The sequence below is a fragment of the Thamnophis elegans genome, chromosome 7, assembly GCF_009769535.1.
Source record: "Thamnophis elegans isolate rThaEle1 chromosome 7, rThaEle1.pri, whole genome shotgun sequence".
Lineage (NCBI taxonomy): Eukaryota > Metazoa > Chordata > Lepidosauria > Squamata > Colubridae > Thamnophis > Thamnophis elegans.
Window position 1 is genome coordinate 17,054,775 of NC_045547.1, and position 15,001 is coordinate 17,069,775.

A 15,001-nucleotide genomic window follows, 5' to 3' on the forward strand; every position below is an offset into this window, starting at 1 on the left:
GAAATAAATGAATCAAATAAAAATAAATTGAGTAAAAGGGCTTTTCCTTCAGCTAGCCCAGCCTCAAGTTCAGCTAAAATTCTGTGCAGTTCGGAGAACCCCCAAATCCCATTTCTGGCTGGCCCCGCCCTCCCTGCCCCTCCCCTCCTAGGAGTCCCCACATGGGCCGTTTTGGATGCAGGTAAGTGCAGAGCACGCACGGAGGCTCAGGAAGGGCGAAAAACGGACCTACTAGGACTTCGTGAAGGTTGGAAACAGACCCATTTCTGGCCTCCGGAGCCTGGGGAGGGTGTTTTCGTCCTCCCGGAGGCTTGAGGAAAGCTTCCAGAGATCAGGGAGGGAAAAAAGGCCCCCTCCCCCACCGTGGTGCGGGAGGCCAACTAGGCCATGTCCGCCACGGCCACGCCCACCAAGCAACCTGGCAGAGAAACTCTTGCTAAAGTTTTTGAAGCCCACCCCTGCTCAAGTTGCTTTGTCACGATGATAAAATAGCTGTGCCACAGCAAGGGGCAGGTTCTCTTTTGAAACCGATAGACTGACCAAGATTCAGAAGAGGCAGAAAAGTTCCAGACTCCGAAAGACATGTGTGTGTGTATGTGTGTGTGTATATATACCCGTTAAAGTGAAAAATATATGCAAGTACTTTCCATTGGTCTCCATCCTATATTCTATGGCTATTATTTCAACATTACTGCGCTAATTATTATTACTATAACAATTATTGTATTCTATTATAATACAATCAATCACCATTACACTATTTCCTCTATTCTGCAGTAGAACCAGAGGTGGGTTGCTGCCAGCATTACTGCTGGTTCGGTGTGCAAATTTTTTTGCTCATGTGCACTCACTTTGCTTGTGCGCACACCAAACGTGCACTCCACGTGTGTGTGCATTTACACATAAAATTTCTGGAAAAAAGTTGTTCTGTGCATGCACAGAGCTGAAAATCAAGATTGCGCCGCTGTAGGAGAACCGGTTCAGGGGGTGCGGCAGGCCTGGGTCACTGCGAGTTTCCAGCAACCCAGACCGCCAAGTTACTACCGATCTGAACTGGTAGGAACCCATCTTCTGAGTATAACCATTGTACGCTTTTATTTTCTTTTTTACACTAGCTATGTTTTCTTCTTAGAAATCCTCTTCTGCCTTAATTCCTCTCCCTCCCTCCTGCCCTCTCTCTCTCTCTCTCTCTCTCTCTGATTTCTTTTGATCTTTTTTTTTGTGGATAAAGGAGTTGCATCTTTCCAGGTTGTGATGCTGTGCCTCCATCCTTCCTTTCCTCTAGAGCATCTACTTCCTTTGAAGGGAAAATGCCTTCCTTTATTCAGTTTTTTTCTCTGCTGGTGCCTGCACAGCTTCCAAAATGCATACCTCCTCCCACACCTGCTTCAAGGTTGCACCTTTTATAGTCAACTCTTTATAGACAACTCTCCTGTGCTGGAGGAAAAAAAAGACTCAAATAGAAAGGGAGGAAAACAGCACAAATACCACCATTTTTCTAAGCAGCCAGCTCTTCCACTGGTGGGCTCAGGGTTTTCATGCCTTTGGTGATTGAGAGTGTTATTTTTTTTTTCTTTTTCACACTTTTCAAGTGTGGTTAACCCTCTTCATACAACTTCCTCCCCCATCGCTTTTTGTTTATTTTTTGAACAAACAGCAGGAAATCATAGCTTTGCAACTTCATGGTTTGTTGCTGGATTGGCAGCAGGATTCCTGGAGATTTGAGGGATGTGACAAGCAATGTTAGCCTGTCTTTTTAAGGGTGAGCATTACAGGGTTTGGTCAGGGTGCTGTTGGGGCCTAGAGGAGGAGATCTCAGCTCACAATCAGGAGGCTGTGAGTTCAATCCTAGGAAGAGGCAGATATTTCTCTCTCTGGACACGATGAGAATATATTTGCAGAAGGGGTGGGTTCTGGCAAGCACTACTGCTTGCTTCTGGGCACGCTGGGCGCACGTGCTTGATGTGCACTAGGCGTGCATGCGCAGTGCAATAAAAATTGTTCTGCGCATGCACAGAAGTGAAAAACAAGATGGCGGCGCCTATGACGCCACCCGGAGAACCGGTTCGGGGGCATGGGAGGCCTGGGTTGCTGCCAGTTCCAGCAACCCTGGCCACCAAACCACTACCAGTTCAGCTGAACCGGTCTGAACCGGTAGGAACCTACCACTGATCTGTGGCGAACTCTGCATTGGCAACAGGAAGGGCATCTGGCCAGTAAACACTTTTTTTTTGTACAGCACTGTGCTTCTTTACTGGAACAAACCATAATTAGGTTTGAGGGGGAGGAAATAACGTGATAGCAACTGTGTTCTCCCCTCCCTCCTATTCTCAAGCACCGTGCTGGAGAACCTATGGCTTGTGGGACTGAAGTGGCACATGGAGCCATGTTGCCTGGTGCACACAGTGTCACCTGTTCTTTTTCCGTGTTTCTGGTGCACATGACAATCAGCTGGCCTTCGTGTGTGCGCCAGTTCCGGAAACTGAAAACGGTGATCTTCCAGTTTCCTGCATGAGCATGCGCGCTGGCCAGCTGATCATCATGTGGACATGCATGCCGGAAACCGGAAGTTACTTTTCAGGCGTAAGCATGCATCCTGGGCAGTTTCTCTTCCGGGTTGCAGTCCAGACAAGGGTGAACATGATAACGAGTTTGCCTTTACTGCTGTAGCAGTTGCCATTCGGAAATACTTTGTCTCTGTTTCCAAAAAAAAAAGTGTTTATGTCTCCATTGTCTAATTTCTTTTTATAGCCTTCCTTATTAGTGGTCATTGCCCCAACCTCAGATGAGATTCCACAGGTTAAGAATGCTTCAATGAAAATTGCTCTGTCCTGAACTTCACATTGTTTAACTTTATTTGATAACCTTTCAGTGTGACTTGTGTTGCAGAGGGAGGAAAAATGCCTTCCCTGTTCACTTTTCCGTACCAAGGAAGGCTAGAGATTCTTAAATTGCCATCTGACAGTCTTATGCGCATTCATTTCCGCTCTGCTGTGAGAGACGAAGAATTTCGATACTGAAATCTAAAACTAAAGAGGAGAAATAGTTTGAATCCCACATATCAGTTCATCGTGATTTAGCTGGAATTGCTTTTTATGTCATTCCCTATTGATGGTTGAAGTCAATTTAGTCTCCTTTGGATGAAAATGTGAGAGGGAGCACAGAACCAATTTTGCCAGTCACATAAAGTAGCTTTATAGATGCAGTTCACAAGAATTCACTTTGTCCATCCATCCATTCATCCGTCCATCCGTCTGTCTGTCCGTTCATATCTATCTATCATCTATCTATCTATCATCTATCTATCTATCTATCTATCTATCTATCTATCTATCTATCTATCTATCTATCTATCTATCTATCTATCTATCTATCTATCTTTCTATCTATCTATCTATCTATCTATCTATCTATCTATCTATCTATCTATCTATCTATCATCTCTACCTACCTATCTGCCTGTATATCTCTGTCTGTCTGTCTGTCTGTCTGACTATTTATTATCTATCTCTCATCTATCTCTCATCTCTCATCTATATCATCTATCATCTATCTGTCTGTCTGTCTATCTGTCTATCTCTATCTATCTCTATCTGCCTGCCTGCCTATCTACCTATCTATCTATCATCTATATCATCTATCATCTGTCTGTCTATCATCCACCTATCCATCCACATTCACATCCCATTTTCACTTCTTCTTATGGTAATAAGAAACTTAAAAATGCATGAAGATGTCATTCTTGTGAAAACTTGTCTTTGGAATGTACGTGGGGACAAAGTTTAAGATAAAACCTCTGACTTGTATATGTACTCTGTGTGTGTGTGTGTGTGTATGTGTGTGTGTGCGCACATGACATTTGCAGGATATGGAGGTTGAAAAAAAATGATCTGCCTCAGTGTAAGCTGGTTTTCAGAAACTTTCTATCACAAAGGGGAGAAGAACACCCAGAGGTGGGGAAGACAGATGGTTCTATTGATCCCAGAAATGAATAACATGCTATCTTTAGATATTTTGATTTATCAGGCTCTCCAAATACCAGTTAAACTGAGAGGAAATATTCAGAATCCTGGCATAATATATATAAACAGAGGACTGCTCATTCACTCCCACTTGATGTTTTCTATCAGTAGCAACTAAGCAGGAACTGAAAGCTTATTGAGTCACTGCAAGTAATTCTAGTTTAAGAGAAAAAGATGTCTAGGAAAATATTGTCTAGAAAGCACCAGAACATGTATTAAGAAATGAGAATTATAATTTCCTGAATAGATATTTCTGGAAATGAAATCTCAAAGTTGTCTATATACTGCTAAAGCTCTTATCCTCATAATCGTTAACTGGGACATTAACATTTGTCTGTAGAGATTCTCAGTCATCCAGGTGGTCATGGTTATCTCAAAGGTGCTTTTTCAAAAGGCTACTGGACTATGTTGTTTTCTTTCCTTTTTCTTTGAGGAAGGAAAAAAAAAACATTTTGCTTCTCATCCAAGAAGCTTCATCAGTTCTGCCTGGATGGTGGGGAAGGAGGTGGGGGAGAGAAGGAAAGATTGGTTCCGACATGGGCAATATGGACAATAAGTATAAGACTACACTTTCAGGGATCATTTCTATAGTATCCAACTAAAGAGATGCACTCGAAAGCAATTGTCTCTTCCCCAAACCCCCAAAACTTTAACCTTAGACTGTCTACTGTCGACTTCACCCCATTCCTAAGAGGTCTTTAAGCGGGGTGCATAAGCACACCAACATGCCTACAGCCCTTGTCCTAATGTTTATTTTTATTCGTAAGCATTTCATGTATCTAAAATCATGTTTATACATATATATGTTGTCTAATACATGCTTGACGAAATAAATAAATACAAATAAAATATGCTGCATCAGAGAGCGAAACCTTTCATCCAAGGTATCTCAAATGGGGCTAAGTTACAGATTGTGTCCAGCATCTGGGACCCATGATGCTCATGGAATTGAAATTTGGCAAATTTTATAAACTTTTCTGAATTTTATAAAGCATTTTGTGACATCAAAGTTGTCACTAGTTTATGACGTATGAAATGTCAAAAAAACATTTCCTGTCCTGATGTTTGACTGTGTCAGCGTAGCCTATTTTCAAGGCAGACACATCCCTGTATCCCATTTTTTCCAGTGAAGGCTGCACATTAAAAGTTCTGTCATTGTTGAAGTCACCGAGGAATCTGGTATGGATGTATCTTGGAAAGGATGTCCCAAGTGTTCATGTGTTGTCTAGTATTATACAGTATACCACAGAAGTGTGTACTCACTTTTGTTGCCAGCAGTTTAGACATTAATGGTTGTGCATTATGTTGAGGGGACAGCACATTTTACACTGTTATACAAGCTGTATGCTCACTACTTTACACTGTAGCCAAGAGTCATTTCTTCAGTGTTGTCACATGAAAAGATATACTTAAATATTTACAAAATGTGAGTGGGTGTTCTCACTTCTGTGATATACTGCATATAAAATTCCATTCAGTGCTGGGGGACTTAGCGGTGTAAAAATATTTTCATCTGGTCATCACAGTTTTAAACTCTCTCTCCTCCATCTCTTTCCCAATCCCCACTGTGTGGGCATCTGCCCCTCTCTAGGGTGGGATGTATGTCTTCCAGCTCTTTGACTACTATGCTGCCAGTGGGATGTGCCTGCTCTTCGTTGCCATTTTTGAGACTCTGTGCATTGGCTGGGTATATGGTAAGTACAATTGCAACAGGAAATGGATCTTATTGGTTATGGGCCATCATGCTGGGCTCAAACTCTTAGCAATCACATAGATAGAGAGAGAGAGAGAGATGTCAAGATACCTGTCAAAGACTAGTCTAGAACATCTCTGGAGCTGGAACACTATCCCTGAACTTGTCCATAACAACGTGGCTCGCTACTGTGTTTCCCCAAAAATAATACAGGGTCTTATTTTCTTTTGACCCCAGAAATAAGTGCTTGGCCTTATTTTCAGGGAGGTCTTATTATTTCTGAGGTGCAGAAGGCAGTGAGCGTGGTCACCTCATGGCTGCTGCGTTGAAATATTTTCATGGAGGGCTTATTTTCAGGGGAGGGCTTATTTTAGCACATGCGCTTCAAAGCCCAATTGGGCTTATTATCTGGGGAGGTCTTATTTTTGGGGAGACAGGGTAGTCCTCCTGTTTGGATGAAATCTCCAGAGTTATCTTCATACATGTTTCATATTTGATACCAGTAGGCAGGGGGACCCTGGATGGAATCCAATATTGGTTTCACACAGGTGCCATTGCTTTCATTAGCAGAATGATAAGGGAGCAATTCCTCCCTCATTTTTCCTCGTGCTCTTCAAGTCCTGAGGGAATTTTTGGAAAAAGTTTCTGGAGCAGAAGCAAAGAGAAAAGAAAATCAAATTTACCCTTAAGTACTTTGAGCCTATCATAAACCAATATAGGAAAAGGAATAAACAGTTTTATATTACTAATTTAACTGACCTTGAGAACCTGTTTATCGCTGTTTTGCTTCAGTGGATTTTCGTAGCTCATACCTTTCTGTTTAGTCTGCTGTGCTTCTTATTTTATTGATCCTGGCTCTCTTCTCTGTTCCATAGGTGTTAGAGCAGACTTCTTCTGCCTGTCTCACTATCTTTTATCCTTTTCACAGGTGCTGATCGTTTCTACAATAACATTGAAGACATGATTGGCTACCGGCCATGGCCTGTTATTAAGTACTGTTGGTTATTCATAACACCAGCCGTCTGCCTGGTAGGTGGGACATCTCGATCTGGAGACCAATCCAGAGGGTGCCCAAGGACTCTTGAACAAAAGAGACTTTGACCATTGCTTGTGCCTGCTGCCAAGCATCAAAGAAGTGGGAGGGAGTCATGGTGGGAATGGAAATAGAAACAATCCAAAGAGAACAGATAAAACTAAAAATTTGTATAAATCCCATCAGCGAAGTTTTTTTTTAACTTAGTCAATTAAGTGCTTAAGTCCTTCAACAGTAGAAGAAGCATATGTTCAAAGGGGTCTCCCAACTTTGAAAACTTATTCTGATTTCTGCCTGGATGCAGCAGATCAAGACTGATATCTGTGTATAGATGGGCGATAATGATTAGAAATAGGACATTCATTCAGAATTCACCTGTCTGAAATGGTATAGGGCAGTGATAACTAATCTTTTCTGGACTGAGTGGCCAAAGTGTGCACCTGACCCCCTCCCCAAATGCATTGCATGCATGCCCCACGTATGCGCCCCTGCACATGTGTGTACTCCCATGTATGCACTCCCATGTATGCACCCCCATGCATGCGGCTTTTCCCCATGCATGCACATGCCCCCCCATTGCCCCCTGTGTCCCCCATGCCCCCTGCGCCCCCTGGCAAAAAAAGGTCACAAAATTAGTGTGACTCAATAGTAACCACCTTGCTCAGTCACAGAAAGCCTGGTCCCAGTTATTGTCGTCAGCAGAGGACTATCTGTATTCACTAGGTGGAAATCAGGGATGGCGTTATTGTGATCAGCACATAATAATCAAAGTGGTTCATTAAACATTGGGGCATCTAATGCAGGGATGACAAATTTGCGGCCCGCAGGCTGGATGTGTCGCACAGTAATGACACATCACATGATGACAACAACATGATGCTGCGGGTTTGACACCCCTGATCCAGAGATGGTATTCAGCCGGTTCTCTCCGGTTCAGGAGAACTGGTTGTGGCGGCTGCAGAAGGCTCCGCCCACCCACCCTGACGTAGTGTGCAGAAGGTGATGCATGTGAGCGAAGCGGTAGGGAAAGTAATTAAAATCCCACCGCTGCCTTATCTAATCCCGCCTCCTTCGCTCAATCTTTCCAGGCAACCTTTCTCTTTTCTTTGATTAAATACACCCCGTTGACATACAACAAGAAATACGTGTACCCGTGGTGGGGAGACACCGTCGGCTGGCTGCTTGCCCTCTCTTCAATGATCTGCATCCCCCTCTGGATCGTCTACAAACTCTCCACCATTAAAGGATCCCTGAGAGAGGTAAGACTGGCGTTTTCTCAGACGGCAACTGGGATGCAAAGTGGCTAACCAGGCCAAGTCTGCCTCGGCCCCCAGAGGTAGCGTTGCCGTATTCCAAAACAATGAATGGGACCCTTGCACTAATTTGCTAAGAATCCAGAGGTGGCATTGAGCCAGTTCACTCTGGTTCGGGCAAACCGGTAGTGGCAGCTGCGAGAGATTCTGCCCACTGACCCCGACTTATTGCGGGAGCACTCTGCATGCGCAGAAGGTGGTGTGCACGAGCAGACCAGTCGCGTGTGAGCAGAAAGAACGCGAGGACGCTCACATTTGCAAACTGTTAGGAAAGCTAAGTGAATCCCACCTCTGTAAGAATCGCTCTGTTACTGGCAAGAACTAGCGACTTTATTGGATTTGAGTTGGCTTGAGGGCAGCACAATCTAAATTGCCTTTGTGGGTGTTTGTTATTAGCTGTATAATACTTCAGCAACATCACCATTGAGAACTTAGCTTCTCCGTATCCCATCATTTCTTTCTCCCTCCTATGCTTATTGACTTTCAGTCAAATATCTTATTTCCTCTGTGACATTTGCAGCTGGTTTCCTTTGATTACAAAGGAGTATCCAGTTCAGAACGACTGTAAAAGAAATATTTGCAACATGTATGCAGGAGAGGGCGTGTTTTTTTTTTAAATGCTGCTTTAAAAAAAAAAATGCAATGCTGCTTTTCAAAGAACAAGGTTCAGTGATCTTATTCAAGATTAAATTGTCCCAGAGTAGTGACCCCCAAAATGGTATAGCTCTATTTATTCTGGTTCAAAATGAACACCAAGTGATATATTGGAGTTCCACTGTTTCAGTGTAGGATTCCTTCTGGAAATAATTAACTGAAAGAGCAACTGGTGAATTCCAGTGTTTGGTTTGAATTCAACCCAGTTTAATGATCCAGGGAAGGACACTGGAACAGTGGCTGCTTTTCCTATTCAAAACCCTGAGTCCTCAACTTATAACCACAATTGGGATGAGAATTTCTGCAGCTAAGCAAGGTCCAATTTGATGACCTTTTTTGGCCATCATTGTTCAGTGAATGACTGCAGTGAATCATGAGGTTGCTAAGCAAATTCAGTTTCCCCCGTTGACTTGTCAGAAATCAGCTAGGAAGTTTGTAAATGGCAATCGAAATGACCCCAGGACACTGAATAGCACTAGCACTAAGACTTATATACAACTTCATAGTGCTTTACAGCCCTCTCTAAGCAGTTTACAGAGTCAGCCTATTGCCCCCAACCATTTGGGTCCTGATTTTACCCACCTCGGAAGGATGGAAGGCTGAGTCCACCTTGAGCCCGGTGGGATTTGAACTGCAGGTAGCCAGCAGTCAGCAGAAGGAGCCTGCAGTACTGCAATCTAACCATTGCACCACCGTGACTCTGAAACCGTTGTGAATGCAGGCTGCTTCTTGCCAAGTGCAAGGTGACACACAGAGCCCTCTCCACCTGGTCACACATGCAGGCCACCTGGTCTTTGGGTTTCCAGTGCTCTGGTGCACTCGAAGACCAGCTGACTGGTGTGCATGCATGCACCAGAAACCAGAAAACCAGGTGGCCAATGTACACATGCACACTGGCTGGCTGGTCTTCAAGTTTCCAGGGCTCCGGCAAGCACTTGTGTTCTGGTTTAGGCACTCAGTGCCAAAAGGCTCGCCATCACTGTTATATGTTCCCACCAGAATCTCCATAGACATTTCCATCCACCCCTTCATATGGTCTCTCTCTCTCCCTCTCTCTCTTTCCAGAGGTTCCACCAGCTTGCCTGTCCAGATGAAGACTTGCCTCAGAGAATGTGTCCAGGCCATCATCTCTTCCCTATGACAGAATTAGATTCTCGCTGTTAGGAGTGGAATCCTCAATCTCCGTTGGACAATCTTGGCCTGTGACCAAGAAGAGAGGAATCAGCCACCCCGTGTTCCCCTCTCTTTGAAAGAACCCGGGAAGGCTGCTAGAGAAAGAGGGTTCTCCCCAGAAGTTGGGGTGCAATGCTGCTTCTTCTGTTTAGCAGCATATTTAGAGGAGGCAACTTAAACCACAATGTACTCCTACGGATCCGTCTAAGAGTGGAACAGGAAGGACAGAATACAGTGATGGAAACTTTTTAACAGGAGCACAGAATTCCTCTTGCATAAGGTTAAGGGAATGTTCCAGCCCATTCATAAAATCCATGTTTCTTCCAATGATTTATTGCTTATGTGTCTCTGTGTGTTTTTTTTAAAGGGAGTGGGTCCTTGCTTCAACTCCAGACCTAACTATTTTTCTATTGCTTTCATTAGTTTTTGAACTTGGTATAAAGGTAAAGGTTCCCCTCGCACGTATGTTCTAGTTGTTCCCGACTCTAGGGGGTGGTGCTCATCTCTGTTTCAAAGCCAAAGAGCCAGCGCTGTCCGAAGACATCTCTGTGGTCATGTGGCCGGCATGACTAAATGCCGAAGGTGTTACCTTCCCACCAAAGTGGTCCCTATTTTTTCTACTTGCATTTTTACATGCTTTCGAACTGCTAGGTTGGCAGAAGCTGGGACAAGTAATGGGAGTTCACTCCATTACGTGACACTAGGGATTCAAACCGCTGAACTGCTGGCCTTTGGATCGACAAACTCAGTCCCTTAGCCACTGAGCCACTACGCCCCTTTCAAACTTGGTACAGCATTATTTCTAATTAATACTCTTACTCTTTAAGGGCCACATGATACGTAAGGCTGATGGAACTTGCTCTTGTCACTGGCCACTTCTGATGGATTTTCACTGGCTCAATGGTGGAATAGGAGAACTTAAAAAAAATCTGTTCCCATATACAGCACAGTCCTGCTTCAGTCCTACACTATTTCATTTTTTTAATGGGGCTAAAGCCATTGAGGAAAAGATGAGATAAATGTGAGCAAACACTCATATTTTCACAACTATAACAGAATAACAGAGTTGGAAAGGACCTTTGAGGTCTTCTAGTCCAACCCCCTGCTCAGGCAGGAAACCCTATACCATTTCAGACAAATGGTTGTCCAATCTCTTCTTAAAAGCCCCCATGTTGGAACACCCACAGCGTCTGGAGGCAGGTTGTTCCACTGATTAAGTGGAGATGATTTTTCAGTTTGAGAATATTGATGCATTTTGGAAGAATACTTTAATCAGTGCAAAACTCTCATGAAATAAGCACAAAACACATATGAAATCAGTACGAAACACAGTAACGGTGCTCCATCACTGGAGCTTCTTAAGAAGAGATTGGGCAGTCATTTGTCCAGAATGACATAGGTTCTTCTGCTTAAACTGGGCATTAGATTAGAAGACCTCCAAGGTCCCTTCCCAACTCTGTTATTCTGTACTCTATAAACATGCTTCTTTGTTAATCTATCCGGTGAGTTCATTTCACTATTAAAGTATACCTGAGCTGCATATCTACCTAGCACAGTTCCCGAAATCCATGTTATATCTGGTGCAGCATCTCATTATCCACTAGTTGGTGTGTGGTGCTCTCTTCCATAAATCACGGTTGCTGTAGTATCATCACATATGCTGCAATATTTCATAAGCTGCAGTTACTTGATATTCCGCAGAATGGAAGAATCCAAAGAATCCTGTTCAGATATTCAAAGCCAACATTGGGGCTGCTGAAAAATCACCACAGTTCTTAAAAAACCCATTTGTTGTTGTTTAAAAAAAAATATCGTTATTTTCATAGTCTTGGCATGCGTATCTTTTGTTATTCAGAACTTCATTATTCATTGACTTCATTATTTGGCCCTTATGCAGCGTGGCACGACAAAACCGCGCTCGACTAAAGTGCGCTCGACGAAACCGCGTCGCTGACGTCATCAACAGGGCGACAACAGCGAGCGCGGAGAAAGAAGGGCGCTTTAAATAGCGCTTTGAAAGCAGGCCGATTCAAGTTAAGGTAAGGGTTAGGTTTAGGGTTAGGTTTAGGGTTAGGTTAAGGGTTAGGGTTAGGGTTAGGGTTAGGGTTAGGGTTAGGTTAAGGGTTAGGTTAAGGGTTAGGGTTAGGGTTAGGTTAAGGGTTAGGGTTAGGTTTAGGGTTACGTTAAGGGTTAGGATTAGATTTAGCGTTAGGTTAAGGGTTAGGTTTAGGGTTAGGTTTAGGGTTAGGTTAAGGGTTAGGTTTAGGGTTAGGTTTAGGATTAGGTTTAGGGGGGTTAGGTTTAGGTGTTAATTTTAGGTTTAGCGTTTACAGTGTGCTTTTTTCTCCGCGCTGTTGTCGCGCTGTGATGACGTCAGCTACGCGGTTTCGTCGAGCGCCCTTTAGTCGAACGCGGTTTTGTGGTGGAACCCTTATGCAGCAATCTCTTTTGAGGGTTGGCAAGATGTGAATTGATGAAACCGAGTCATATGATCAAGCAGGAGGCGTTGAGGAATTGTAGGATACAATACCTACAGCAATTGGGTAATGCTTCCATTAGGAAGGATTAGCAAGGAGGGACTTGGTGGCTCAGCGGCTAAGACGCTGAGCTTGTCAATCAAAAAGGTCGGCAGTTTGGCGTTTTGAATCCCTAGTGCCATGTAACGGAGTAAGCTCCCGTTACTTACACCAGCTTCTGCCAACCTAGCAGTTTGAAAGTATGTAAAAATGCAAGTAGAAAAATAGGAACAACCTTTGGTGGGAAGGTAACAGCGTTCCGTGCGCCTTCGGCATTTAGTTATGCCGGCCACATGACCACAGAGATGTCTTTGGACAATGATGGCTTTTTGGCTTTGAAACGGAGATGAACACTGCCCCCTAGAGTCGGCAATGACTAGCACTTATGTGCGAGGGGAACTTTTACCTTCATCTTAATGCTTCCATATCAATAGAAGTTTACAAATGACCAAGTGAAACCTTCGTGTTTAGACCCATAATTATGCAGCTTTACAGACCTGATCACCTCTTTTCAACTGTAGGAAATAGGCATTTATTTTAAATCACAGCCCCATCTATTATTTAGGGTGCAACTGAAGCATGAATATTTGTTTATTTAACAAATCTTCTGGAAATCCACCACTAAGAAGTCCAGGGATGACCAGGGGAGAAATGTAATGGTGATCTCCCCAATTCCCAAACTCTCCAAATATGGGAAACTTTCCTGTGCCAATCCCAATGAATTCCTCCTATGTAATTCCTAGTTTTAAAAAAATAAACAATCGCACAGCAGCATGAATTAGATTTGCTTTAATGTAGGGTTAACATATTTAATGTATTGGTTGACCTTGGCTGAGGTAAGAAAGCTAAGCAAGGTTCAGTCTTATTAGGATTGAGATGAAAGTCCACCAGGAGTTACCAGAGCTGCAGTAGAGACTACAATAGCAATAGCACTTAAACTTATATACCGCTTCACAGTGCTTTACAGCCCTCTCTAAGCTAAAGTCAGCCTATTGCCCCCAACAATCTGGATCCTCATTTTACTCACCTCGGAAGGATGGGATGCTGAGTCAACCTTGAGCCTGGTGAGATTTGAACTGCCAAATTCCAGGCAGCTGGCAATCAGCAGAAGTAGCTTGCAGTACTGCACTCTAACCACTGTGCCACCAGTGTCGAAACGTGAGTGCGGGAGCACCGGAAGCTGGAGGAGCAGTTCCCGGCACACTCAGCTAAGCTTCTGGTTTCCAGCATGCACATGTGTGCCGGTCACCTGGTCCTCCAGTTTCCATGAAGACCAGCTGGCTGGCAAGCATGCGCACACCAAAAACCAGAAGCTCAGCTTCCCGATGTGTACCTGCATGCCAGGGAGTTGCTCTTCTGGTTTCTGGTGCTCCCACACAGCTGGCCAGCGTGCATGTGCGCTCCAGAACCTGGAAGAGGAATGGGTGACGGCTGGCGTGCCCAAAGAGATGCCTCTGCGTGCCAGTTCCAGCATGTATGACATGGGTTCGCCATCACAGCCTTAATGCCTTCAGTGATCTTGGACTACAATGGCCATAATCTCTTGCTGCTATTCATACTGGCTGAGGCTGATAGGAACTGAAATCCAAAACAACTGGTATGCACCAAGTTATCTATCCTAAGCTAAATATTCTATCCTACCATACTTCTATCCTACAGCAGTAGCCCCGACCCTTTGGAACGAGCTCCCCGTGGAGATTCGTACCCTCTCCACCGTCCAGGCCTTCCGCATAGCCTTGAAGAACTGGCTCGCCCGTCAGGCCTGGGGATAAGGATAGTTACCCCTCCCGAATGATGAATGTATGTTGCCTACTATTTTATTATATGTTTCTATCTTGATGTCTGTATTCCCCCTTCCCCGGTTTTATGTGAGCCGCCCTGAGTCCCCTCAGGGAAAAGGGCGGCCTACAAATACTAATAAAACTCTAAACTCTAAACTCTTTTCAGAGTATAAAACACACCTTTTTCCCCCTCAAAAAAGAGGCTGAAAATCTGGGTGCATTTATACACTGAATGCAGCATTTTTGGCCTCCCGAAACCCTTCCCCCTTTGCAAAAATGGCCATGCATAGCCTTTAGGAGGCTTCCAGAGTGCTCCTGGGGGCTGGGGAGGGCAGAAATGAGAGAGAAATGGGCCATTTTTTTGCTTGTTTTTGCCTCCTCCCCAGGAGCACTCTATAAATCTCCTAAAGGCTATGCATGCCCCCCCCCCTTTTTTTTTTTTTTACAAAAATGGGCCTTTTTGGCTTGTTTTTGCTTGTTTTTGCTCCCCTAGCCTCCAGGAGCACTCTATAAGCCTCCTAAAGGCTATGCATGCCCCCCTTTTTTGACAAAAATGGACCCATTTTCGTGAAAAATGGCCCATTTTTGGGAGGTCTGCAGAGTGCAAAAACTTTTTGAAATTTGCCTCTTCAAAATCTTGGTGCATCTTATACTCTGAAAAATATGGCATATGGTTGTGGGGTGTTTTTTTTTTCAAAGGAAGGCATGGGGGGTGGGCTAATAATCCATTCCTATCTCTGGTTTTCTCCTAGAACCTTCATCTTCACTAAATGCAGCGGACAGTGGGATTAGCACGGGCAACTGAGCCTCGCAAAT

At 44.1% G+C, this 15,001-nt stretch overlaps 1 protein-coding gene and 1 non-coding gene across 2 annotated transcripts in view; both read left to right on the forward strand.

Moving 5' to 3' along the window:
• Positions 1 to 9,882, forward strand: part of SLC6A13 (solute carrier family 6 member 13) — a 74,136-nt gene extending 64,254 nt beyond the window's left edge. Inside the window, exons 11-14 of the mRNA XM_032221377.1 lie at positions 5,614 to 5,716; positions 6,644 to 6,744; positions 7,837 to 8,007; positions 9,781 to 9,882. Of these exons, the coding sequence (XP_032077268.1) occupies positions 5,614 to 5,716; positions 6,644 to 6,744; positions 7,837 to 8,007; positions 9,781 to 9,879 (474 nt within the window). The 3' untranslated portion in view covers positions 9,880 to 9,882. The remainder of the gene's footprint in view (positions 1 to 5,613; positions 5,717 to 6,643; positions 6,745 to 7,836; positions 8,008 to 9,780) is intronic.
• Positions 4,583 to 4,731, forward strand: LOC116511931. Its single transcript, XR_004255799.1, has one exon. It is a non-coding gene; the product is annotated as a small nucleolar RNA U3 (small nucleolar RNA).
• Positions 9,883 to 15,001: the final 5,119 nt, after the last annotated feature.